This window comes from Mobula hypostoma, assembly GCF_963921235.1.
Source record: "Mobula hypostoma chromosome 8 unlocalized genomic scaffold, sMobHyp1.1 SUPER_8_unloc_1, whole genome shotgun sequence".
NCBI classification, from domain to species: Eukaryota; Metazoa; Chordata; class Chondrichthyes; order Myliobatiformes; family Myliobatidae; genus Mobula; species Mobula hypostoma.
Window position 1 is genome coordinate 899,799 of NW_026948120.1, and position 26,965 is coordinate 926,763.

The following is a 26,965-nucleotide window of genomic DNA, read 5'->3' on the forward strand; positions in this document are numbered from 1 at the left end:
TGCTGGTATGGGACCTCCTTCCCAATGGTAGTAGTGAGAAGAGGGCATGGTCTGGATCTTGGGGTGGAGTCATTGATGACAAATGATGATTTCTTCTGGCACTCAGTGATGGGAAGGACTGGGCTATATTCACCACCTTCCACTCCTAAGCATTAGTGTTTCCATACCAGACCGAAATACCTCTCCCAACAATTCCCTCTGCAACTGAGAGACGTTGTCCCTGTTCACACTCACCAATACAAATTAGAAATGACCCATTCATATGCATCGTGACTTGATGCAGCAACTACTCGGGATTACTGCTCGATTCTAAATGCACTCTCCCAGAAGGCAACAGTCAGTCTAGGAAGTGGGGAAGGTACAGTGTATCCACTCCTGTTTACATCAACAGTGCGGAGGATGAGGGTTCAGAGTGTCAAGTTTGCTAGAAACAGCAGTACCAGTAGCCCGCCCTGGTCCACCTGTGTAGATGTCACGGCCAAGGGACCAATCCCTTTGTTTCCTTAAGGACTAAAGAAATTTGGCACATCCCTATTGACCCTTACCAATTTTTATAGCTGGACCATATAAGCCATTCAGTCTGTCTGCATCGTGGCTTGGTACAGCAGCTGTTCTACCTGTGACCGCAGGAAACTGCAGAGTTACGGACACAGCCCAGCACATCAAGAAAACCAGCCTCCTCTCCACGGACTCTGCGCTTCTCGCTGCCTCAGTAAAACAGCCAGCATAATCAAAGACCCTTTCCACCTTGGATGTTCTCTCTTCTTCCGCCCCCATCTCTCATCGGGCAGAAGATGCAAAAGCCTGAAGTATGTACCATGAGCCTCGAGAGCAGCTTCTATCCCAGCATTAACAGACTTCTGAATGTATACCTGGTACGTTAAAGATCTCTTAATCTACCTCATCACCTGAATGGTCTTTGCACTGCACTTCTCTCTTAATTCTGCAGTCTGATTGGTTTTCCCTTTGTGCAAACTAAAAGTACTCTTGTTTCTAAAGTATCTGTATGGATGGCATACAAACCCAAGTTTTTCAGAGTAGCTTGGTACACAAGACAATAATAAACCTCCGTCACAACAGAGGTTGAGTGATGTTGTATCTATAACCGTACACTGGATATCAGTAAAAATAAGGAATTGTTTGTGGACTTCACGAAGAGGAAGTTAGGCGAACACGCACCAGTCTGCATTGAAGGATTTCTGGTGGAAAGGGTAAGCAGCTTCAAGTTCCTGGGCATTGAAGGTAGTGAAGCAGTTGGCACAACACGAGTACACACGGGGCACCAGAGTTCAAAGTTCAATTCCAAAGTTGCGTGTAAGGAGTTTGTATGTCTTTCCCGTGAGCGCATGGGTTCCTCCCAGTCCAAAGACTCACCAGGCTAACTGGTTATTGTAAATTGTCCTCCGAGTGGACTAGCGTTGAATAGGTGGGTTGCTGGGCAGTGAGGCCTGTTTTGCACTGTATCTCTAAATAAGATCAAATAAGGAACATCTCGGAAAACCAGTCCTAGACCCAACATTTAGCACTGAGAGATCAAAAGTTCATCTTCAACGTACAAGGAATCCATTCAAAATGCAACCATGAAGGCGGCACACCAGCAGTTCGATGTTCTTAGAAGTTTAAGGAGATTCAGCATGTCATTTAAAACTATCAAACCTCCACAAATGTACAGTAGAGAGCATGCTGACTAGTTGCATCACAGCCTGGTACGGGAACTCCAACACACAGGGACACAAGAGGCTACAGTGTGCGGTGGGTCTCAGCCAGTTCTATCATAGGTACAGCTCTCGCTACCAAAGGAAGATCTACAAAAGGTGATGTCTCAAGATGACATCCACCATCAGGGACTCCTGCCTTCCATGTCATGCCCTCTTCTCAGTGATGCCATCAGGTAGGAGGTACAGGAGCCTAAAGACCCACACCCCAAGCTTCAATAACAGCTCCTTCCCCACCGCCATCAGGTTCTTGAACCAACATAAAATCCCTACCTCAGACTATATTTCCCTCAACTTTCATGGCATTTATACACTGCATATGTTTGCCCACAACAGAAGAAACAGAAAATGAATTTCTAGTTTAATTAGTTTGGCACGTGGCCAAGTGGTTAAGGTGACGGTCTAGTGATCTGAAGGTCGCTAGTTCAAGCCTCAGCTGAGGCAGCGTGTTGTATCCTTGAGCAAGGCACTTAACCACACATTGCTCTGTGACGACACTGGTGCCAAGCTGTATCGGCCCTAGTGCCCTTCCCTTGGACAACATCGGTGGCGTGGAGAGCGGAGACTTGCAGCATGGGCAACTGCCGGTCTTCCATACAACCTTGCCCAGGCCTGCGCCCTGGAAACCTTCCAAGGCGCAAATCCATGGTCTCATAATAATTAGTTGGAGAAAGTTGAGCTTGGTGACATCCCTACAGGGCATGCTGTTTATCCCCCTCCATAGAGACTGCCTGAGTTGCTGAGGTCCTCCAGCATACGGAGTGAGAAACTGCAGAGAGCTGCGGACACAGCTCAGTATATCACAGAAACCGGACTCCACTGCGTGGACTCTGTCTACACTTCTCACTGCTCTATAAAGCAGCCAACATAATCAAAGACCCCCCCCCCGCCCAACATTCTCTCTTCACCCCCTCCTATCATGCAGAAGATTCAAACACCTGAAAGAATGTATCACCAGGCTCAAGGACAAATTCTACCTGCCTGAGGGCTTGAGGGAGGCAGAGACTCTCACCACACTGATGAAGCATCAGGACAGGGGTATGGACCAAGTGCAGGAGAATAGGATTGGTGTGAGTGGGCCAAAGAGCCTGTTTTTATGCTGTATGCCTCTGTGAATCCACATCTCCACTACCTCCAGAACCATAACCCCTTCCACCGTCACATAAAGTAGGACAAGTGTCAGGTAAAGCTACCTGGAGCAAGGACTTGACAGATCGCAGCACCGGAGGGGCTTCTGAAACGTCCTGCAGATGAGAACTTGAGTAGGAAAACCTGCAGGAAGAAGGGAGTGTCCAGGTTACCATGGTTTCATTCAAGTTTCATTTCAGCCAGACATACTCATTCACCCATTCTACCCATACACAGACTTGAGACACAGAGCAAATTTCCCTCAGAATCGTCCCATCACACACTCCCGGGGTCAGACACAGCGTGAAGCTCCCTCTACACCGTCCCATCAGACACTCCCAGGGTCAGACACAGTGTGAAGCTCCCTCTGCACTGTCTTATCACACACTCCCGGGGTCAGACACAGCGTGAAGCTCGCGCCACACTGCCCCATCACACACTCCCAGGGTCAGACACAGCGTGAAACTCCCTCTACACCGTCCCATCACACACTCCCGGGGTCAGACACAGCGTGAAGCTCGCGCCACACTGCCCCATCACACACTCCCAGGGTCAGACACAGCGTGAAGCTCCCTCTACACCGTCCCATCAGACACTCCCAGGGTCAGACACATACTCTGGTTTCTCTTCAGATCGTATAAATCTTTCGCCTTTTACTAAAGATTTCCGTGGAGAGGAACACTCAGAGTCTCAGACAATTTTTTGTTGCCCTGCTTCGGTAGGGCTGAAAAAAAAACTAGACACAGAGTGAATCTCCCTCCACACTGTCCCCTCACACACTCCCGGGGTCAGACACAGAGAGGAGCTGTGCTGACTGAGCTGGGAGAAATCGAAGGAAAACTACTGGATAAAGTTCGTGGAATACTTTGGAGGTGGCTCTAAAAGTCTCTTGGACAACTGAGTGAGTGACGGCGTTGGCGTGGAAGCTCGGTGTGGAGTTTTTGCTGCCGGTTTGGACTGGGTTTGTTGGCGGCTGCTTACTGCGTAGCTCCCAGCTGCGGCCGCTGGCAACTCGCCAGTAAGCCGGTTCGCTCCAAAACCGGAGGCAAACGCCGTCGTTTTCCCCCCATTGACATCGGGGCAACGTTCCTCCTCCATTGTTTTCCTGATTTTTCGTCCGGTGTCGGTGCCGGTGCCGGAGCATCTGGAAGGACGTTTCGGCCTCTCCCGGCCTGGGTCTCTGCAAGTCCGACGGAGCCTTTCCTGGCGCCGAGCCAGCGAGGAACTGTCGACTGCAAACTTTCCCGGCCAGTTATTCGACTCGCTCCAGGACTTCTAACTGGCACCGCCGCAAAATTCTCGGACTGGAAAGAGCGCCAGCATGCCGGACCGGTCTCCAGGGAGTCGCGGGCCTTCGGGGAGTTACGCAAGGGCGGCTGCCTCCCCGGCCTCGGACAACGCCCTGTTTCGGTCGGTGAAGGTGGAACGTGGGGTGCAATGTATTTTGCGCCCTGGAATGACACTAGAAAAGTGTACGGAGGCAATGGAGGACCTTGTGGGGAAAGGTGGTATTCTGGCCACCGAGAAGGAGTTCGGAAAGGCGGTGTTCTATCTGGTGAATGAAGAGCTAGTGCACCGGGCCCTAAGCAGGGGAGTCACGGTGGACAACATCTTTTTACCTATGGAGCTGGTGACGGCCCCCACGCAACGTATCGTGCTTGGGCATGTTAAGCCTTTCATTCCAAATGAGGACTTGCTTCCCCCACTGGCCCGTTTAGGGCAAGTAAGGTCGGAGATTACTGCCATCCGACACAAATTTAAGAGACGCACCCTCCGCACCGTAATCTCTTTCCGGCGTCAGGTTTTCATGCAGCTGGAAAGGGAGGACGATGTTGAGGGCCGCTTTACTGTCCGGCACGAGGGAGTAGATTATCAGGTGTACTGGAGCTCCGAGCGCCCACGGTGCCATGCGTGCAGGGAGGTGGGGCACTTTCGGAGGGACTGTCCTGCCGCCCGGAACCCGAGGGAGCCCACTTCGGGCACCAGTGCCGCAGCTACCTCTGCCCCTGATCCTACTCCTGCGCGTGCGCCTGCATCTGCATCTGACCCTGCCCCAGCCCCTCACCCTGCCCCTACCCCTACCCCTGTCCCTACTTCTACGGTTGGGTCGGTCCCTGCTCCTCTCCCTGTAGTTCAGGTGGGGGACGGGGTGGAGTCTGTGCGGAGTAAGAAGGCAAAGGGGAAATCCAAACATAGTAAGAAGCGGGCCTTTGAGGCCGCAGAGCTCACACCCATTTCGTCTGAAGTGGAGCGTGGGGCTCGGGGAGGTGCGCAAGCAGACGGGGCGATGGAAACAGAAGGCGCCGCCCCATCGGTGAAGCCTGCACCTGTGTGCTCCTCCAGCGTGAAGAGGAGAAGGGAACGTTCCCGCAAGAGGGCAGGGGATGTAGATGCGGGGGAGTCCCAGGAAGGGGTGGGAATCCGGGTAGGGGTTGGTTCTAAACCTGAGTCCTCAGATGTAGCCACCAGTCCTGGGGTAGATGGTGTGGTTGTGCAAAAAGCTTGTGATAGGCCTGTTTGCACAAATGAGGCAGCCCTGGAGGCCTCCACCCAGGACCTACAAGTCAGCGCCTCTCTGGAGGCCAGTGTACCGAATAGTGTAAGAGGAGACGAGGCAAAGCTCTCTCATTCTCAGCACCAGGCGGCTTATGAATCCCTTGGACCAAAGGTGCCGGGTTCCCCTCTATGCCTGCCCCCTAGGGAGGACGATATTCTGTGCACATCGACCCCAGCAATAAATGACTTGCAGGGAGTCCCTGGGGATTGTCTCTCCACTGTCGCAAATGTGGATGAGGCTGATGCGACGGTGGAGCGGGCAGGTAAGAGCGAGGTGCCCGCTGCGCGGTGTGGGTCGCAGGCGCAGCCATCTATTGGAACATGCGGGGAGGCCGATGGGGATTCTGTCTGCAGTGACGGGTTGGAGGGGGACTCTTTCGATAGTGAAACAATGGACATCCTCACCCCTCCTGAGAAATCCCCATTGATACCTGTAGAGGAAATTAAGCATTTCATTCTCACCTCTGAGGGTGCCAAGCACCGGCCACAGCTAGCCTCGCTTCGCTGGCCCAGCATGCCGAGGCTGGTGAGGTCCCTGCGAGTCATCCTCAGACGAAAGGGAAAGGGAAAGAGGAATGCGGTGGTGGGGAACGACAGACGGCAACTAAAATCTTTCCTGGATGACCTAGTAAGGGACATCAGAGGGAGAAGCAGCCTCGCTCCTACGGGGGATGGTGGGTCACAGGGTGTTGCTGGTACCGCTCGAGCCCGGAAAGCAAAAGGTATCCTTGCTTTCTTTCCGGACAGTGTGGTGGAAGGCGCCTCCGCTCTCACCGAAATGGGCGTAGCTGCTGAGACCTAGTGTGCTCCCGCCATGAAGCTTACCATAGCTAGTCTCAATGTAAACGGCAGCAGGGGTCCTCTTCGCAGGCATAACAATCTCTCAGTCCTCAGGGATGGGCGGTATACGGTGAGTTTCCTGCAGGAAACCCATACCATCCCTGGGGACGAGTCTGCTTGGCTCCTGGAGTGGCAGGGCGGGGTCTACATGAGCCACCTCAGCTCCATTTCTAGCGGGGTGGCGATCCTGTTGGCCCCGATCTTCCAGCCAGTAATTGAAAGGGTCCAAGACGTTGTGCCCGGCCGTCTGCTCCACCTGGTTGTGCGCCTGGATGGCGTACCATTGCATTTTATCAATGTGTACGCTCCCAGGCGCGGTGTGATGCAGACGTGCCTATTCTGTCAGCTGTCCACCCTGCTGAGCTCCATCGATCCTGGGGACTGCGTCATCCTCGGGGGAGATTTCAATTGTACCCTCGAGGCGGAGGACCGTTCGGGCCTCCAACGCGACCCAGCATCAGCAAAAAAGTTAAAGGAGCTAGTCGGCTCCTTTGACTTGGTGGACAGCTGGCGGAATTTTCACCCCAACTCTAGCGCCTTCTCGAGAAGGTCTAGAGAAGGAGGTTCCAGGATAGACCGCATTTACATCTCTCGGGCCTACGCCTCCCGCGTGTCGGCGTCCTCCATGCGGCCAGTGTCGTGCTCGGATCATCACCTTGTGTGGACGGAATTTATTCCACTACACCCTCGGGTGGGATCCGGGTATTGGCATTTTAACAACCGGCTGCTGGAGGACAGCCGTTTCCGGGATTCGTTCCGAGCGTTCTGGGTCTCCTGGAAGGAGAGGCGGAGAGAGTTCTGCTCCCTACGGCTATGGTGGGATGTGGGCAAAGCCCACATCCGGTTTTTATGTCGGGAGTACACTAGGGGGTCGACCAAAGGGCGGGGCTCTGAGATTGAGCGGCTTGAGAGAGCGTTGCTTGACCTGGAGTCCCGCCTCGGTCCGACCACTGGAGACCAGCAGCTGTGGCAGGAATACCAGGAGAAGAAGGACGCACTAAGGGACTTGCAGCTTCAGCAGCCCCGAGGTGCGTACGTGAGGTCACGGATCCAAATGCTGCAGGATTTGGACCGTGGCTCAACCTTCTTCTACTCGTTGGAGAGGTGGCGGGGAGATCAAAAGCAGCTAGTGGAATTGCTGGCTGCCGATGGCTCCTCCATCACGGACCCTGATGGAATTAACAACGAGGTCCGTTCATTCTATCGGTCCTTATTCTCGCCTGATCCGTCAAATGCGGAGGCGTGCAATGAGGTCTGGAAGGATTTGCCTAAGGTCAGTCCAGAGGATGCAGTGCGTCTGGATGCCCCTCTGACTCGGGAGGAGCTGTCCACTGCCCTACGGCAACTCCGGAGGGGCAAGTCCCCTGGTTTGGATGGACTGAGTGTTGAGTTTTATCAGGCTTTTTGGGATGTCCTGGGGGCTGATTACAGCCTTGTCCTAGGGGAGAGCCTAGCCACCGGAGAAATGCCCCTCTCATGGCGAAGAGCTGTTGTGGTCCTACTGCCCAAGAAGGGAGACCTCCGCCTGCTAAAGAACTGGCGGCCGGTCTCCCTCTTGTGCGCGGACTACAAGATCTTCGCCCGGGCAATGGCCAACCGTCTGGGTTCGGTAATTGGACAGGTGGTCCATCCTGACCAATCTTACACGGTCCCGGGCCGCTCCATCCAGGACAATGTCCACCTAGTACGGGACCTGATCCACCTGCTCCAGGAGACTGGGACCCCGGCAGCGTTTCTTTCTCTTGACCAGGAGAAGGCGTTTGACCGGGTGGACCACAGTTTCCTGCTGGGCACCCTGCAGGCTTTTGGGCTCGGACCACACTTTGTGGCCCGAGTTCGGCTCCTGTACTCTGCCGCAGAGTGCCTAGTTAAGATCAACGGATCACTGACAGGACCTATCCACTTCCGAAGAGGAGTGCGTCAAGGGTGCCCCATGTCCGGTCAACTGTATGCGATCTGTGTCGAGCCATTCCTCGGCCTTCGTCGGCGAAGGCTGACAGGTTTGGTTCTGTGCGAACCGGACATGAGGGTCGTCCTCTCGGCCTACGCCGATGATGTGCTCCTCATGATGACAGACCCCTGTGACCTGCGGAGGATGCGCGAGTGCCAAGATGTTTTCTCGGCGGCATCCTCCGGCAGGATCAACTGGGCGAAATGTTCCGGACTCTTAGTAGGCCAGTGGCAGGTGGACTCCCTGCCGGAGGAGATGAGAGCTTTTGAGTGGAGCACCAGACGTCTTCTCTATCTGGGAGTCTACCTGAGTCCTTCTGGGGAGACCTGGCTGGCGAACTGGCAGGACCTGGAGACAAAGGTCATGGCCCGGCTAGGGCGCTGGTCAGGCCTTCTCAGGGTGCTTTCCTATCGAGGCAGGGTGGTGGTCATAAACCAGCTGGTGGCCTCCATGTTGTGGTACCGGATGGTCACCTTGGCCCCCCCTGCCCCTTTTGTTGCGAGAATGCAGAGGAAGCTGGTGGACTTCTTCTGGGGAAACAGGAAACACTGGGTCTCTGCAGCGGTTCTGAGTCTCCCAGTAGGAGAGGGCGGACAGTCGCTGGTGTGTGTACGCACACGACTGGCGGCTCTCCGCCTCAGGACTCTGCAGAGATTCCTGTACGCCGAGCACCCTCCCAGGTGGCACGTGTTGGCGACTTTCTTCCTCCGGAGGGGCTGCTGCCTTCACGAAGATATGCAGCTACCACCGGCAGGCGTCAGCCGTGCTGCTTTGCAGAGGCTGCCCGGCTTCTATCAGGACCTACTGAGAGTCTGGAACATGGTTGCCTCAGGCCGGGAATCCCCTCCTCTGGCAGAGGGCGGGGTCCTGGCCGACCCTTGCCCTGCCTCAGCGGATGTCGGTGCGGCTCAGGTGTGTGGATCGACTCAAGCTGAGCTGCTCGTCGGGCCCAGGCCCCGCAGCCTTACCCGAGAGACGAATCCACACAACTTGAGCCGTCTTTCATCGACACCCACAATCCCATTCAGGGATGCAGGCAGGAGGTACCTTTATGGGCTGCTGCTCCACACCCTCCACTTCCTAGCCTTTGTCCACCGTCCCGACACGCCATGGCAGTCGGTCTTTCCACCTGGAGGTGAGGGGGGTCCCCAATGGAAGTCCCTTTACAAGGGAGTCCTCCCCATGCACCTTGGGGATCTCGGCTGGAGGGTGCTGCATAAAGCGGTGCCCTGCAATAAGTTCTTTAGTCTGTACACGGATCTCCCAGCCGCGTGTCACTTCTGCGGGCTGGAGGAGACCGTGTACCACATGTACGTGGAGTGTGTGAGGCTGCAGCCCCTTTTCGCGTTTTTGCGTGGGCTGCTTCTCGCCTTCTGGTTGCATTTCAGTCCCACCCTATTTATATATGGTCATCCAGTAAGGAGGGGGGCACAGAGGGATGAGGATGTCCTTGTCAACTTGCTCCTGGGGCTGGCGAAAATTGCCATCCGTGGCTCCTGGAAAAGGGTGGCAGGAGGTTCTCCCCGGGCGGACTGCCTGGCTATGTTTAGGGGGTATGTTCGTGCCCGGGTGAACATTGAAAAGGAATACGCAGAGTCCACGGCGACCGTAGAGGTGTTCCGGGACCGTTGGGCTCCGCGGGGTGTAAATGCCATCATTGATGAGGATGGCAATATATTGGTTTAAGATGTATTGTCTGTTTGTAGTGTAGTAAATATGTTAGTCACTGGGTTTGTAAATATTGTATAGCACCGACATTTGTAATAAAGAAAAAAAAAAGGGTCAGACACAGAGTACAGCTCCCTCCACACTGTCCCATCACACACTCCCAGGGTCAGACACAAAGTGAAACTCCCTCCACACCGTACCATCACACACTCCTGGGGCAGTAATAGGTGACTTGCCTCAGTTCTTCCAGGTCCCTTGCCACATTAACCTTGGACCAGAGCTCAAGAAGTTCCTCTTCGTTCTCTGCAGCAAGACTTTCCAACGCTGCCAGGATATGCTTCGGTGGATGAGCGGCTATCGCTCTCTATTAAACGGGGAAAAAAAACACAAAGAAAGCAGAAATTTTGGGAACAGAATTACCCTCTGTTATTAAGACTACTGAATTAGTACGATAAGATGGCCTCCTGAGCTCAGAAGACCCTTGCACCTTATCTTCTGCCTTCACTGCACTTTCTTTGTAACTGCTAGACTTCATTCAGCATTGTTATTGCTTAACCTTGTTCAACCTCAATGAGCTGTGTAATGATTTGATCTGTGTGAAGTGTATGCAAGACAAGTTGTTCGCAGCACTACTGTACAAGACAATAATAAACCAATAAATAGATAGGGAAACACTGATTCAGCAGAGCAATGGTAGCCATAATTTCTATTCTATTAATTTGGAGATGGAGATGGCGATGGCACGTGGCCAAGTGGTTAAGGCGATCGTCCAGTGATCTGAAGGTCGCTAGTTCAAGCCTTGGCTGAGGCAGCGTGTTGTGCCCTTGAACAAGGCACTTAATCACACATTGCTCTGCAACGACACCGGTGCCAAGCTGTATGGGTCCTAATGCCCTTCCCTTGGACAACATCGGTGGCATGGAGAGGGGAGACTTGCAGCATGGGCAACTGCTGGTCTTCCATACAACCTTGCCCAGGCCTGCGCCCTGGAAACTTTCCAAGGCGTAAATCCATGGTCTCACGAGAATAACGGATGCCTATTATTATTATATTTGGAGATATAATGAGGAACAGGTCCTTCTGGCTTAACAAGCTGCAGTGTCTGGCACCCCACCTATTTAACCCCAGCCTAACCACAGGACTATTTACAATGACCAATTAACCTACTAACCAATACGCCCTTACACCGTGGGAGGAAACTAAAGAACCCAAAGGAAACCCACATAGTTCATGGGGAGAACATACAAACTCCTTACCAACAGTGTCAGAATTAAACTCTGAGCTCCAGAACTCCCTGAGCTGTAACAGAGTCATGCTAACCACCACGCACCCCCTTCATTTTATCCAGTCAGGGGGTTATAGATAGTGAAGATGATTGTCGGGGGGATCTCAATCAGCTGGGTAAGCGGGCCGAGGAACGGTGAATGGATCAGCACAAGGCATCCCATTTTGGGAAGCCCAGTGAATGTATTACTTTCCCAGTGAACTGTAGGACCCTTGGGAGCGTTGTAGAATAGAGGGATCTAGGAATGCAGGTACATGGTTCCCTGAAAGTGGAGTCACAGCTATACAGGGTTGTGAAAGCAGCATTTCACACGGTGGCCTTCATCTATCAGGGCAATGAATACAGTTGCTCAGACATTATGTTGCACTTGTGCGCGACTTTGGTGAGGCTGCACGTGGAGTATTTTGTTCAATTTTGTTTGCATGAAGCTGGAAAGAGTGCAGAGAAGATTTATGAGGACGTTGCCAGGACTTGAGGAACTGAGTTATGAAGAGAGGATGGGAGAGGTTGGCTGGTGCAGGGGAGAATGAGGGGTGACCTTACAGAGGTGCATAAAGTCACATGGGAATAAATGGGGTGAATGCAAGCAGTCTTTTTCCTAGGGTTGGGGAATAGATTTAAAGAGAGAGAGAGAGAGAAAAGGTTTGGTAGGAAGCCGAGGAGCAACTTTTTCCATCCGGAGGGTGGAAGGCGAATGGAACGAGCTGCCAGAAGAACAGCTGGAGCACTGTAACAACATTTAAGACACACTTGGACAGGGACATAGGTAGCAAAGGTTCAGAGGAATATCGGCCAAAACAAAATAGCACACGTGAGCATCTTAAGTGGGAATCTGCGTTGGCAAGGACTGATCAGGTCAAAGCTCCTGCTTCAGGGTTGTATGACTATAACCATACAACACCGGTCTGGGGTATGGTGTGCATTTCTGGACATCACACTGTAGGAAGGGGGTGACAGCACTCAAGAAGACGTTCCCCAGGACATTGCTTGGGATGAAGTACTTTGATTACGAGGAGACACAGGAGAGGGGGCTGAAGGGGGGGTGGGATGGCAATTGGAAGTCTAGCGAATGATAGGAAGAACAGATCAAATCCCCACGACCGTTTCTAAAACTAAAGAGATTAGGGCAAGGAGGAGGGGACCTGAGGGGGAACTTTTCCACACAGAGTGGGATTGCGCTCTGGAATGCATTCCCAGATGGGAAGGAGGAAGCAGAGACTCTCACAATATTGAGCAAACATCAGGAGAAGCACGTGATTGAGTGTCAGCGTGCATGAGACAGAGTGCAGGACCTGTGCCTCAGTGAGGGTCACTACTCACCTCTACTTGACTTAACCATTGCTGATAGATGGAACTCCGATTGTTCGAATCTCCGTCTCTGATTGCAGGAGCAGAATGAATAAATCCTCAGGAATCAAAGGTGTTGTGCAATGACTCACACAAGTGCTCAAAACTTTATCAACCTTTTCTTCCCTGGTTGTATAATCCCATCCAGTCCTTACACCCCTCCCCACCAATGTGACTCCCTTCAGCTACCATACCCCTCCCCAATGGCCCCTAAACCCTACCCTGTCTTTGTGACCCCTCCTTGTCCCTACATCACCCAGCTCAAGTCTGTGACCCACACCAGCTGCCCTTGTGATCCCCTCCGATTCCTACACACCTCCCCATCTCTGTGACCACCCCCCCCCCCCGGTCCTGCACCCTTCCTGTCTCAATGACACTCTCCGGCCCCTATACCCTCCCCTGTCTCTGTGAACCCCTCCAGCCCCTATACCTCACCCCGTCTCTATGAACCCCCTTCAGTCCCCATACCTCACCCCATCTGTGAACTCCTCCAGTCCCTATACCTCACCCCGTCTCTGTGAACTCCCTTCAGTCCCTATACCTCACCCCATCTCTGTGAACCCCTCCAGTCCCTATACCTCACCCCGTCTGTGAACTCCTCCAGTCCCTATACCTCACCCCATCTCAGTGAACCCCTCTAGTCCCTATACCTCACCCCGTCTCTGTGAACCCCTCCAGTCCCTATACCTCACCCCGTCTCTGTGAACCCCTCCAGTCCCTATACCTCACCCCATCTCTATGAACCCCCTCCAGCCCCTATACCTCACCCCATCTCAGTGAACCCTTCCAGTCCCTATACCTCACCCCATCTCAGTGAACCCCTCCAGTCCCTATACCTCACCCCATCTCAGTGAACCCCTCCAGTCCCTATACCTCACCCCATCTCAGTGAACCCTTCCAGTCCCTATACCTCACCCCATCTCAGTGAACCCCTCCAGTCCCTATACCTCACCCCATCTCAGTGAACCCCTCCAGTCCCTATACCTCACCCCATCTCAGTGAACCCCTCCAGTCCCTATACCTTACCTCACCCCATCTCTATGAACCCATCCGGTCCCTATACCTCACCCCATCTCTGTGAACCCATCCGGTCCCTATACCTCACCCCATCTCAGTGAACCCCTCCAGTCCCTATACCTTACCTCACCCCATCTCTATGAACCCCCTCCAGCCCCTATACCTCACCCCATCTGTGAACTCCTCCAGTCCCTATACCCCTCCCCATCACTGTGACCCCTTACAAACTGAGGATGGGCACTTTCTTTACCTGCAACTGTCTGGCGATCTGCTCTTCTCATCGTACAGCGACTTGAGGTACTGGAACCGGCTGTGGCACGCTGCCCGCAGGTCTTGCTGAAGGTTGTTGGGAGAAACGGAGTGGGTGGGATGGACGGAGGAGGGAGATCAGGGAAAAATCATTGCTTAGCCAAGGTCAGAGAGCAGAACACACCTAGAGTTCCCGATTATCTCCTTAACTGGGACTCACACAGCACAGAAACAGGCCTTTCAGCCCAACTGTTCTATGCCAACCAAGATGCCCCATTCAAGCTAGTTCCATTTGCCCCATATTCGCCTAAACCTTTCCTATCCATGTACCTGTCCAACATTTTTCATGTTGTCATCGTACCTGCCTCACCTTCCACCGGCAGCTCATTCCATACATGTACCACACTTTGTATAAAAAAAGTTGCACCTCAACGTTCTCCTAAATTTTTGTACTCTCAGCTTAAACCTGGACCCTCCAGTTGTTGATTCCCCAACCATGGAGGAATTCACGCCATCTCTGTCCCAATTTACTTTATACACCTCTATATAACATCTCCTTTCAGTCTCCTAAGCTCCAAGGAATAAAGTCCTATCCTGTCCAACCTCTCCCTCTTACTGTTTCTTCAATTCATGTCCCGTGCTGACACATCCACCAGAGGAACCTTGGGGACACATTGGGCAGGTGAGAAGAGAAGGGTTTGCTGGTCTGGCTTTTTCCCCTGTTCTTTCCAGACCCTCCGTCAGGTCTCGGTCTGAAACATCTACTCTTCAGTTCTCTCCATCGATACTGCCTGACCTGCTGAGTTCCTCCAGCACTTTTCTATGTGTTTCTCCAGATTTTCAGTATCCAAGTCTGTCGGGGTCATCTTTTGTATCCCATGTCCCCGGTGCAGCCCCTCCTACATCAGTGAGACCTGATGTAGGTTGGGGGACTGCAAAGCCGAGCACATATCTGCTCCATCTGCCGCAAAAGGCAACATCTCCTGGTGGCCTCCCATTTCAATTTCACTTCCCATCCCAACATGGACATGTCCGTCCACCACCTTTCTACTGCCAAGACGGCACCACTCTCAGGTTGAAGAAGCAACACCGCATATTCTGATGGGCAGTCTCCTCCAGCCTGACTGCATGAAAATCAATTTCTCTAATTTCTTCCCCTTTCCACTCCCCATTCTGACTACTTGCTTACTCCTTCTATTCTCCTCACCTGTTTATTACCTCCTGCTCCCCCTTCCCCCATGGTCCACTCCCATCAGATTCCTTCTTCAGCCCTTTACCTCTTCTACCTAACACTTCCCAGCTTCTTACTTCACCCACTCTCACCAGATCTGACCTATCCCCTGCCAGCACCATTCCCCACCCCTCCTGCAGTGGGGCACTCCCTCCTCACCGTCCCTCTATCTTCAGTGCATCCCCTCCCACCCCTCACCTATGGCAGCCCTCCTTCTCCCCCACGTGGTCCTCCCTCTCCCACACCTGTGGAGGTGGGAGAACCAAGCTGTGTCCTTCAACCCCTGTGCCTCCCCGGGACTCACCAGTACCCGCGGCTCTGGTCCCGTGCGATGCCACACACTGTGTTTCAGGCCTTCCTTGGTCCGCAGGAGACCGACGCTCTGCTGGGCCGCGCTGTGGTGGAGTAGGAGGCCGACAGTCAGCTCTCAGTCCACAGCTTACGATATCCTCCATCACAGAAAGTGCAGGAGGAACCAGTCCAGTTACCTCAGCCTGGAATGGGCTTTTATCAGAGCCGTGAGGAAATCTCCATCCCAGGACACCTGGTAAAATCCACCCCCCACTTTAACTTGCAAGGCAGAAGAAATGGGGCAATTAGGTATCACCCAGAGCACAGGAGGGCGAAGGAAGTCAGTGCAGGTGGGTAAGAATATATCCTCCTTCCTGACAATCAACACAGGCACGTTGCAAGGATGTGCGCTTGGCCTATTGCTCTGCTCTCTACACTCTTAAGTGCAAGGTGGTTCAAGGGAGATTAAGTCGGTGTGGATCAGTAATAATGCCCCCTCCTTGAGGGAGGCAAGTGAGGGGTGAAAGGAACAAGGTAAGCAAGAGAGGGAGGGGGAAGGCGAGAGGAGGGAGGTAGATCTGGGGGCCTGACTTGTGCGAGGACCTACAGAGCCAGCTTACCTGCGGACCTCAGAGAGCCCCCGCAGTCTCTCGCCCACCTTCCTGCCGTGCTCCTGCAGACTCTGCCTCTGGCTGGCCGCTCGCAGGCTGTACGCCTTCAACAGCACGTGCTGCTGCCTGAGGTCCTGTAGTCTCCGCCGCACCTCCACCACTGCTCGCTCTGTGAGTCAATGACCAGCATTCATTAGCAGCATCTCCCCTCCCCGTACCAGAACCCACCCACCATCCACGTACTACCACCACCTCCCCACTCAACCTGTCACAGAAAATACCCTCCCCTCCACGTACCACCAACACTTCCCCACTCAGCCTGTCACAGAAACCACCTTCCGTCCACACAGCACCTTCATCTCCCCTCCCCTCCCCGTACCAGAACCCACCCACCGTCCACGTACCACCACCACTTCCCCACTCAGCCTGTCACAGAAACCACCTTCCGTCCACACAGCACCTTCATCTCCCCTCCCCGTACCAGAACCCACCCACCGTCCACGTACCACCACCACTTCCCCACTCAGCCTGTCACAGAAACCACCTTCTGTCCACACAGCGCCTTCACGTCCTGCCACTTCAGTAAAGCATCCAGCATAATGAAAGACCCCTCATGCCCCAGACTTTGCTTTCAATTCCCTGCCAAGGAGCAGAAGATCCAAAAGCCTGACAGCACATACCACCAGGACCACCAGGCTCAGGGTCAGCTTCTACCCCACTGTTATTGGACTACTGAATGTTTTGATAGGCTGGACTGTTGAACTCTTAAACTACCTTGTTATGATCTAGCACCTCATTGTCTACCTACACGGCACCTTCTCTGCTTCTCCGTTCTACAACAGGTAGTCAAAATTGCCCAACGTATCACTGGACCCAGCCTACCCGCCACCCAGAACATACATCCAGAAGGGTGCCAGAAAAGGACCAGGAACATCATGAAGTACCTCACCCACCCTACATATGAACTGTTTGACCCACTCCCATCAGGGCAGACGTAGCATGCATACCAAGACCACCAGACTCAAAACCAGTTACTCTCCCCAAGCAGTAAGGCTGATCAACACCTCCACCCACTAACCCACCCCTCCACAGCCCAACTCCACTACTTTATCACTTCCTGTCGGTCACCTATGTATCGACACTCGTGTGCTTAGCATCCTTGTATGGACATATAATCAATCTTTGCATATAAACTACCTTATGTATTTATATTTATTGTGGTTTTTTTGTGCTGCATTGGATCCAGAGTAATATTATTTTGTTCTCCTTTACACTTTTTACTGGAAACAATCATGAATTTTGAATTGTTACTGTTTTACCTAGTTCTGTCTCAGTGCACTGTGTAATGATCTGATCTGTATGAACAGTGTGCAAGAGTTTTCACTCTATCGCATTACATGACAATAATAAACCGATACCAATTACCGCCCTCCCCCTCCGCCCACTGCCAGGAGCTCGCTCCTCTGCAACTGTACACGCCACCCTGTTCCCAATCCTGCCCGACATTCCACCCACTTGCCCCAACTCTACCCCACCGCCTACTCTGGGAGCTTCCTGGATCTGCTTCAGGCAGTGAGGATCCCTTCCCCACCCCTGAAGGTGATTCACTCTGCCCCAAAATGCACCCACATTCCTCTGCTGCAGCCTCTCCACGTCCAGAGTCTACTGCAATTCCACAACAGCTTCCACACTCTTATACTCCTCCCCCCGCCCATAACTATCCCTTCACCCCATATTGTTTCCCTCTTCAGATCTGCATCCACACCCTCTTTACAATCAATGGTGAAACATTACCCTCTCCCCCCCCCCACTGGTCAATGAGTGTTCTCCTCCCTCACCCCGATATACTCTGCCCTGAAATCTCCTCCCCATTCTCACCGCACAAATCAATCTCCGCTTTAACCTGCATGTGAAACCAGCCCGGTTCCGCCTTATCCCTGGAAATCTCCTCTGTACCCTTGCCAGAGCCTTGTCATCGTTTCAAGAGCTGGTACGGGCTTCCAGTCCTCCAAGTAAAGCCCTGGCATGTTCACACTAAAACCCCCAGTCCACGTGACGTGACCTTTCACTACGGATATTGAAGCCACACTTGAAGGGAGTACCTCATCGTAATGGTTAACATTCTTCACAAGACCGCAAGACCTCACCTGGTCTCTCAACACCACCTCTTTACTCAAGAAAGCACAGCACAGTCTCCACCCAGAGGAGATTAGGGGGACCAAGACTCCCCCCCACCCCCCCCCGTCATTCTAACCAAATTTCTACAGAAGCAGAATCACATCTGGCACAGGAATTACAAGGCATCTGACCACAAGACCCTACAAAGGATAGTAGGGAACACACATAAAAGTTGCTGGTGAACGCATCAGGTCAGGCAGCATCTCTAGGAAGAGGTACAGTCGACGTTTCGGGCCAAGACCCTTCGTCAGGACTGTAGGATAGTAGGGACTGCTGAGAGGGTCCACGCATCAGAAATATTTACCAGCAGTGCTGCGTACATAAGGCCCTTAACATTGCCGATGATCCCCCACATCTGTCCAACAATCTGTTTGCTCCCTACCATCGGCAGAAGGTACCGGAGCATCAGGGCAAGGACCGCTCAGATAGGAAACGGCTTCTTCCTACCTTCTATGAGACTACTGAAATGCACTTTCTGAAATATATTTTATTATTTATTAAGTTATTTGTGGCAATATCGCTGTGTGTTGTAATTGTTATTCATACTGCAGTGTGCACCTTAGTCCAGGGGAACGTTGTTTCATTTGGCGGTACACATGCATATAGTTGAATGATAGTAAACCTGAGCTTGCTATTCAAGCTGATAATTTTACAAAATCCATTCTCCTGTCTCCCTGTAAACCTTAACTCTCCCCCTTTACCAATTAAAACCTATGAATCTCTGCCTTAAATGCAATCAATGACTTGGCCTCCACAACCAACAAATTCCACAGATTCACCTCTGGCGAAAGAACTTCCTGCTCACCTCAGTTCTCAAGGGACCTCCCTCTATTCTGAGGGTGGTACTAGACTACCCCATTATAGGGAACAACCTCTCCATGCCCACTCTACCCCGGGCTTCCCGTATCCGGAAGATTTCAAATGCATTCCAAACCCCATCCTTCTGAATTCCAGGAAGCCCCGAGACGACTTCTTATAGAGTCATAGAAAAGGACAGCACAGAAGCAGGCTCTTTGGCCCATCTAGTCTGTGCAGAACCATTTAAACTGCCTACTCCCATCGACCTGCACCCAGACCATAGCCCTCCCATTCATGTACCTATCCGAACTTCTCTTCATCATTTAAAATTGAGCTTGCACACACCACTTCCGCTGGCAGCTCATTCCATACTCACGACCATCTGAGTGAAATTTCCCCTCATGTTCCCCTAAAACATTTCACCTTTCACCCTTAACCCATGACCACCAGTTGCAAGTCCTACACAACCTTAGTGGAAAAAGCGTGCTTGCATTTACCCCATCAACAACTCCTCAAAATTTTGTACACCTCAATCAAATCTCTCAAACTTCTACGTTCTAAGGAATAAAGTCCTAACCTATTCAATCTTTCCTTATAACTCAAGCCCTCCAGACCTGGCAACATCCATGTAAATTTTCTCTGTACTCCTTCAACCTTGGTTACATCTTTCCTGTGGGAAGGTGACAAAAACAACACACAATTCTCCAAATCTCCAAATTAATTAATTAATTAGGCATCCGTTAGGTTCGTGAGACCAGGGATTTGCGCCTTGGAAGGTTTCCAGGGTGCAGGCCTAGGCAAGGTTGTATGGAAGACTGGCAGTTGCCCGTGCTGCAAGTCTCCCCTCTCCACGCCACTGATGTTGTCCAAGGGAAGGGCACTGGGACCGATACAGCTTGGCACCGGTGTCGTCGCAGAGCACTGTGTGGTTAAGTGCCTTGCTCAAAGACACAACACACTGCCTCAGCTGAGGCTCAAACTAGCGACCTTTAGATCACTAGACCAACGCCGTAACCACTTGGCCACGTGCCAACACTCCAAATTAGGCCTCCTCATTGTCTCATTCAATTTCAATATAACATCACATCCCCTGTACACTTTGACTTATGAAGGTCAGCGTGTCTTAAAGCGTGTTGAACAGCCTCTGCCGTTTTTCACCTGCTTTGTGTCGCTCGTGATGGGTACTCACCGTCCGCCATTTGCTGCGCTGGGTCAGAGATGCCATCAAGTTCCTGGATGTCCGCCCTCAGCGAGATGACAAGGTCCATCAATCTCTTCTTCTCCAGCTCCTCAGGAGACGCATTCTGAGAACAGGCAATGACACGGATAAGGTGCCCTGCGGCACATCATGATTGCGAAAGCAACCAGCTCAGGAAATACGAGACACTGGAAGAGATCAGTGGGTCAGGCAGCACCTATGAAGTGAAATGGTCAGTCTATGTTTCAGGTGAAACCACCCTCCAGATCTTGGCCCCCAAGTCAACACCCACAGATGCTGCCTGGTCTGCCGACTTCCTCAGCAGTTTCTTTTTGCTCCAGATTCCATCGTCTGCAGTCTCATGTCTCTAAAAAACAACTTTCATTACAAAAGACAAATGTCCTGCAATGGAATAATGCAATAATGGACCTGAGTAGAGTGTGGAGGGAGCTTCACTCTGTGTCTGACCCCGGGAGTGTGTGATGGACAGTGTGGAGGGAGCTTCACCCTGTGTCTCACGCCAGGAGTGTCTGATAGGAGAGTTTGGAGGGAGATTCACTCTGTCTGACCCCGGGAGTGTGTGGTGGGATGAAGTGGAAGGATCTTAACTCCACCTGACCCCAAGTGTGCGTGATGGGACAGTGTAAAGGGAGCTTCAGTCCATCTGACCCTGGGAGTGTGTGATGGGACGGTGTGGAGGGAGCCTCACTCTGTGTCTGACCCCCGGAGTGTGTGATGGGACAGTGTGGAGTGAGCTTCACTCTGTGTCTGACCCCCGGAGTGTGTGATGGGACAGTGTGGAGGGAGCTTCACTCTGTGTCTGACCCCCGGAGTGTGTGATGGGACAGTGTGGAGGGAGCTTCACTCTGTGTCTGACCCCCGGAGTGTGTGATGGGACAGTGTGCAGGGAGCTTCACTCTGTGTCTGACCCCCGGAGTGTGTGATGGGACAGTGTGGAGGGAGCTTCACTCTGTGTCTGACCCCGGGAGTGTGTGATGGGACAGTGTGGAGGGAGCTTCACTCTGTGTCTGACCCCGGGAGTGTGTGATGGACAGTGTGGAGGGAGCTTCACTCTGTGTCTGACCCCGGGAGTGTGTGATGGACAGTGTGGAGGGAGCTTCACCCTGTGTCTGACGCCGGGAGTGTCTGATAGGAGAGTTTGGAGGGAGATTCACTCTGTCTGACCCCGGGAGTGTGTGGTGGGATGAAGTGGAAGGATCTTAACTCCACCTGACCCCAAGTGTGTGTGATGGGACAGTGTAAAGGGAGCTTCAGTCCATCTGACCCTGGGAGTGTGTGATGGGACGGTGTGGAGGGAGCCTCACTCTGTGTCTGACCCCCGGAGTGTGTGATGGGACAGTGTGGAGTGAGCTTCACTCTGTGTCTGACCCCCGGAGTGTGTGATGGGACAGTGTGGAGGGAGCTTCACTCTGTGTCTGACCCCCGGAGTGTGTGATGGGACAGTGTGGAGGGAGCTTCACTCTGTGTCTGACCCCCGGAGTGTGTGATGGGACAGTGTGGAGTGAGCTTCACTCCATGTCTGACCCCGGGAGTGTGTGATGGGACAGTGTGGAGTGAGCTTCACTCTGTGTCTTACCCCAGAAGTGCGTGATGGGACAGTGTGGAGGGAGCTTCACTCTGTGTCTGACCCCAGGAGTGTGTGATGGGACAGTGTGGAGTGAGCTTCACTCTGTGTCTTACCCCAGGAGTGCGTGATGGGACAGTGTGCAGGGAGCTTCACTCTGTGTCTGACCCCCGGAGTGTGTGATGGGACAGTGTGGAGTGAGCTTCACTCTGTGTCTGACCCCGGGAGTGTGTGATGGACAGTGTGGAGGGAGCTTCACCCTGTGTCTGACGCCGGGAGTGTCTGATAGGAGAGTTTGGAGGGAGATTCACTCTGTCTGACCCCGGGAGTGTGTGGTGGGATGAAGTGGAAGGATCTTAACTCCACCTGACCCCAAGTGTGTGTGATGGGACAGTGTAAAGGGAGCTTCAGTCCATCTGACCCTGGGAGTGTGTGATGGGACGGTGTGGAGGGAGCCTCACTCTGTGTCTGACCCCCGGAGTGTGTGATGGGACAGTGTGGAGTGAGCTTCACTCTGTGTCTGACCCCCGGAGTGTGTGATGGGACAGTGTGGAGGGAGCTTCACTCTGTGTTTGACCCCCGGAGTGTGTGATGGGACAGTGTGGAGGGAGCTTCACTCTGTGTCTGACCCCCGGAGTGTGTGATGGGACAGTGTGGAGTGAGCTTCACTCCATGTCTGACCCCGGGAGTGTGTGATGGGACAGTGTGGAGTGAGCTTCACTCTGTGTCTTACCCCAGGAGTGCGTGATGGGACAGTGTGGAGGGAGCTTCACTCTGTGTCTGACCCCAGGAGTGTGTGATGGGACAGTGTGGAGTGAGCTTCACTCTGTGTCTTACCCCAGGAGTGCGTGATGGGACAGTGTGCAGGGAGCTTCACTCTGTGTCTGACCCCCGGAGTGTGTGATGGGACAGTGTGGAGGGAGCTGTACTCTGTGTCTGACCCTGGGAGTGTGTGATGGGACAGTGTGGAGTGAGCTTCACTCTGTGTCTGACCCCAGGAGTGTGTGATGGGTTGGTGTGGAGGGAGTTTCACTCTGTGTCTGACCCCGGGAGTGTGTGATGGGACAGTGTGGAGTGAGCTTCACTCTGTGTCTTACCCCAGGAGTGCGTGATGGGACAGTGTGCAGGGAGCTTCACTCTGTGTCTGACCCCCGGAGTGTGTGATGGGACAGTGTGGAGGGAGCTGTACTCTGTGTCTGACCCTGGGAGTGTGTGATGGGACAGTGTGGAGTGAGCTTCACTCTGTGTCTGACCCCAGGAGTGTGTGATGGGTTGGTGTGGAGGGAGTTTCACTCTGTGTCTGACCCCGGGAGTGTGTGATGGGACAGTGTGGAGTGAGCTTCACTCTGTGTCTGACACCGGGAGTGTGTGATGGGTTGGTGTGGAGGGAGTTTCACTCTGTGTCTGACCCCGGGAGTGTGTGATGGGACAGGGTAGAGTGAGCTTCACTCTGTGTCTGACCCTGGGAGTGTGTGATGGGACAGTGTGGAGGGAGCTTCACTCTGTGTCTGACTCCGGGAGTGTGTGATGGGACAGTGTGGAGTGAGCTTCACTCTGTGTCTGACCCTGGGAGTGTGTGATGGGACAGTGTGGAGTGAGCTTCACTCTGTGTCTGACACCGGGAGTGTGTGATGGGTTGGTGTGGAGGGAGTTTCACTCTGTGTCTGACCCCGGGAGTGTGTGATGGGACAGTGTGGAGGGAGCTTCACTCTGTGTCTGACCCCGGGAGTGTGTGATGGGACAGTGTGGAGTGAGCTTCACTCTGTGTCTGACCACAGGAGTGTGTGATGGGACAGTGTGGAGTGAGCTTCACTCTGTGTCTGACCCCAGGAGTGTGTGATGGGACAGTGTGGAGTGAGCTTCACTCTGTGTCTGACCCCAGGAGTGTGTGATGGGACAGTGTGGACCTCTCTGACCAGGAACAGTAAAGCTGAAGCCTTGGTGATGAGTCTGGTGCCCAATCTATTTCACTTACCGCAGCATGTTCCATGTAATGGTTCCTGGACCGTATGTCAAGGAATTCTCAAAGGAACGAACACAAACCACGAAAGTCATCATTAATGCCTTCATCCTTGAAATTAACACCCCTCTGTCTCTGTGACCCCCTACAGCCCATACCCCTCCCCCTCTCTTAGACCCTTCCACTCCTCCCTCACTGTGATCTCCTCAAACCCTACATCTTACCCCATCTCTGTGACCCTCTACATCCCTATATCCCAACCCATCTGTGACCCACTCCAGCTGTACACCCCTCATCTGTGACCTCCTCCAGCCCTACGCCTCTCCCCATCTCTATGACCCCCTCCAGCCCTACACCCCTCACCCTCTCTGAGACTCCCTCCAGCCCTACATTCCTCCTATCTCTGTGACTGCTCCAGCCCTACATCCCTCCCCTAATCTGTGACCCCCTACAGCTCTACACCCCTCCCCATCTGTGACCCCCTCCAGCCCCACACCCCTCTCTATCTCGGTGACCCCCTCTGGCCCTACATCTCACCTCGTCTCTGTGACCCCCTCCAGCCTTACATTCCTCCCTGTGTCTGTGACCCACTCAGCTCCCTACACCCCTCCCCATCTCTGTAATCCCCTCTGGCACCCTCTCACCCTCCAAGTGATCGAAAGAGTCTGCAGAGGACACCTGATACCCAGCATTCTGAGATGTTTTGCCCCATCCAAGTTAAAGAACAGGTCTCTCCCTGCACTTCATCCAAGATCTCATACCACTGGGCTCCAGGACAGCTTCTCGCCTGCTGTTATCAGACTACCAAACAATCCCCCAGTATGATAAGATGGACCCTTGACTACAGTCTACATCTCCATGGCCCTTGCTCCTCACTATCAGCCTGCACCGCACTCTCTTACACTTTATTCTGCATTCCCTGCACTATCACAATGCACTCCTGTAATGAAGTGATCTGTATGATTGGTACGTAAAACAAAGCTTTTCACCGGACTTCAGTACACCTGACGATAAATCTATAATAAAACTTTAGTGCTGAAAAATTAACTGTTTCTCCTCTTGACAGATGCTGTCTGGCTTGCTGAGTGTTTCCACCTCTGGTTTTACTCTAGGCCAGTTAAGCTAATTGCAGCCACCAACTCAATGCCATAATATTCTGTCTAGGTCGACTCCGACTTAATGGCATGAACATCAATTTCTCCAATTATGGGTATTTTTCCCCTCCCCTTTCTTCAATTCCCCACTCTGGCCTCTTACCTCCTCATCCCACCTGCCAATCACCTCCCCAGTGGCCCCCCCCCCACTTTCCTTTCTCCCATGGTCCACCCTCCTCTGTCAGATTTCTCCGGCTATTTCCCTTTTTCCACCTCCCAGCTTTTCACTTCGGCCACCTCCCCCACCCACCTGGCTTCACCTGTCGCTTTCTATCTTCTCCACCTCTCCCTCCCCCCTACCGTCTTCTCATTCTGGCCTCTACCCCCTTCCTTTCCAGTCCTGATGAAGGAACTCGGTCCGAAACCTCAACTGTTTATTGCCCCTCTATCGATGCTGCCTGACCTGCATTCCACCAGCACGTTGTGTGTGCGTTGCTCTGACTTCCAGCATCTGCAGAATCTCTTGTCTTTTGTTTCTCTTCTCCACAGATGCTGCCTGTCCCGCTGAGTGTTTCCTGCAATCCTTTTGTTACTTCCAGTGCTCAAAGGGAGGTTCTAACTCTCACCACAGACGCTGCCTGACCTGCCAAAGTTGATTTCAGATGTATGGTGCCTGTGGTTATATTGATTTCCATCCCCGGCTCGGTGCTCAGCACAAAAATACTTCCCTCCTGTTGTACGACAGCCCTGCAGTGCAAAGGATACCAGTCCAGGTTCCCCTTTATGTTCTTCACCTTCCTGTCAGGACAGAAAGCAATGAGAAGGGCAAGCTAACACCACACAAACATCTAACCGAGTGTCTAGGGTCACCTGGCCCGACAACATAGTTTCAGTTCTACTAATAAGGAGCAGAGAACAGTACTGCACAGTACAGGCTCTTCACCCCACAATGATGCACCCACCATTTAACCTACCCCTCAATCAATCTAACCCTTCCTTCTTACACACCGCATAACTCCTACCTTTCTTACAAACAAGAGCCTTTTAAACGTCCCTATAATATTACCTCTAGCACCAACCCAAGCAGAGCGGTCAAGGCATTTGCCACTCTGTTAAAATAAAACCCACCCCTCTGAAACCTAAGCTTCCCTCCACTCACGTTGAAGGAATGCCCTCTAGTATTAGACACCGAAACTTAGGGAAAAGGAGATGGCTATTCACTCTACCAATGCCTCTTATGCACCTCTATCATTGCAGTGAAGAGGGTGAAAAGCAAAGAGAAAAGATCAAGCTCACTCAACCTTTCCTCATTAAGACATGCTCTCTAATCCAGGCAGCATCCTGGTAAACCGGCTCTGCACCCTCTACGGAGCTCCACATCCTTCTGATAAGGCAACCAGAACTGAACACAATGCTCCAAGCAACACACACAAAATGCTGAAGGAAAATGCTGGAGGGAGTACGTTCAGATTGGAGGATTGTGACTAGTGGTGTCTCACAAGGATCTGTTCTGGGACCTCTACTTTTCATGATTTTTATTAATGACCTGGATGAGGGGGTAGAAGGGTGGGTTGGCAAGTTTGCAGATGACACAAAGGTTGGTGGTGTTGTAGATAGTGTAGAGAATTGTCAAGGATTGCAGAGAGACATTGATAGGATGCAGAAGTGGGCTGAGAAGTGGCAGATGGAGTTCAACCCGGAGAAGTGTGAGGTGGTACACTTTGGAAGGACAAACTCCAAGGCAGAGTACAAAGTAAATGGCAGGATACTTGGTAGTGAGGAGGAGCAGAGGGATCTGGGGGTACATGTCCACAGATCCCTGAAAGTTGCCTCACAGGTAGATAGGAAAGCGATAAGAAAGCTTATGGGGTGTTAGCTTTCATAAGTCGAGGGACAGAGTTTAAGAGTCACGATGTAATGATGCAGCTCTATAAAACTCTGGTTAGGCCACACTTGGAGTACTGTGTCCAGTTCTGGTCGCCTCACTATAGGAAGGATGTGGAAGCATTGGAAAGGGTACAGAGGAGATTTACCGGGATGCTGCCTGGTTTAGAAAGTATGCATTATGATCAGAGATTAAGGGAGCAAGGGCTTTACTGTTTGGAGAGAAGGAGGATGAGAGGAGACATGATAGAAGTGTACAAGATAATAAGAGGAATAGATAGAGTGGATAGCCAGCGCCTTTTCCCCGGGGCACCACTGCTCAATACAAGAGGACATGGCTTTAAGGTAAGGGGTGGGAAGTTCAAGGGGGATATTAGAG

General features: G+C 52.6%; 1 protein-coding gene and 1 non-coding gene across 4 annotated transcripts in view; one reads left to right on the plus strand and one right to left on the minus strand.

Annotated features, from left to right (window-relative positions):
- The window catches only part of haus5 (HAUS augmin-like complex, subunit 5), a 158,042-nt gene that overhangs the window by 126,654 nt on the left and 4,423 nt on the right, over nucleotides 1-26,965 (minus strand). For all 3 annotated transcript variants that reach the window (XR_010016715.1, XM_063038908.1, XM_063038909.1), the window contains exons 4-12: nucleotides 25,468-25,500; nucleotides 23,624-23,648; nucleotides 20,055-20,169; nucleotides 15,899-16,058; nucleotides 15,292-15,382; nucleotides 13,758-13,843; nucleotides 12,464-12,521; nucleotides 10,095-10,222; nucleotides 2,909-2,987 (exon numbers count right to left, since the gene is read on the minus strand). Coding sequence is in view for 2 of the 3 variants with exons in the window: in XM_063038908.1 (XP_062894978.1) it covers nucleotides 2,909-2,987; nucleotides 10,095-10,222; nucleotides 12,464-12,521; nucleotides 13,758-13,843; nucleotides 15,292-15,382; nucleotides 15,899-16,058; nucleotides 20,055-20,169; nucleotides 23,624-23,648; nucleotides 25,468-25,500 (775 nt within the window). In the remaining variant the exon portion in view is untranslated. The remainder of the gene's footprint in view (nucleotides 1-2,908; nucleotides 2,988-10,094; nucleotides 10,223-12,463; nucleotides 12,522-13,757; nucleotides 13,844-15,291; nucleotides 15,383-15,898; nucleotides 16,059-20,054; nucleotides 20,170-23,623; nucleotides 23,649-25,467; nucleotides 25,501-26,965) is intronic.
- LOC134341165 (U5 spliceosomal RNA) lies at nucleotides 3,456-3,569 on the plus strand. The gene has a single exon (XR_010016719.1). It is a non-coding gene; the product is annotated as a U5 spliceosomal RNA (small nuclear RNA).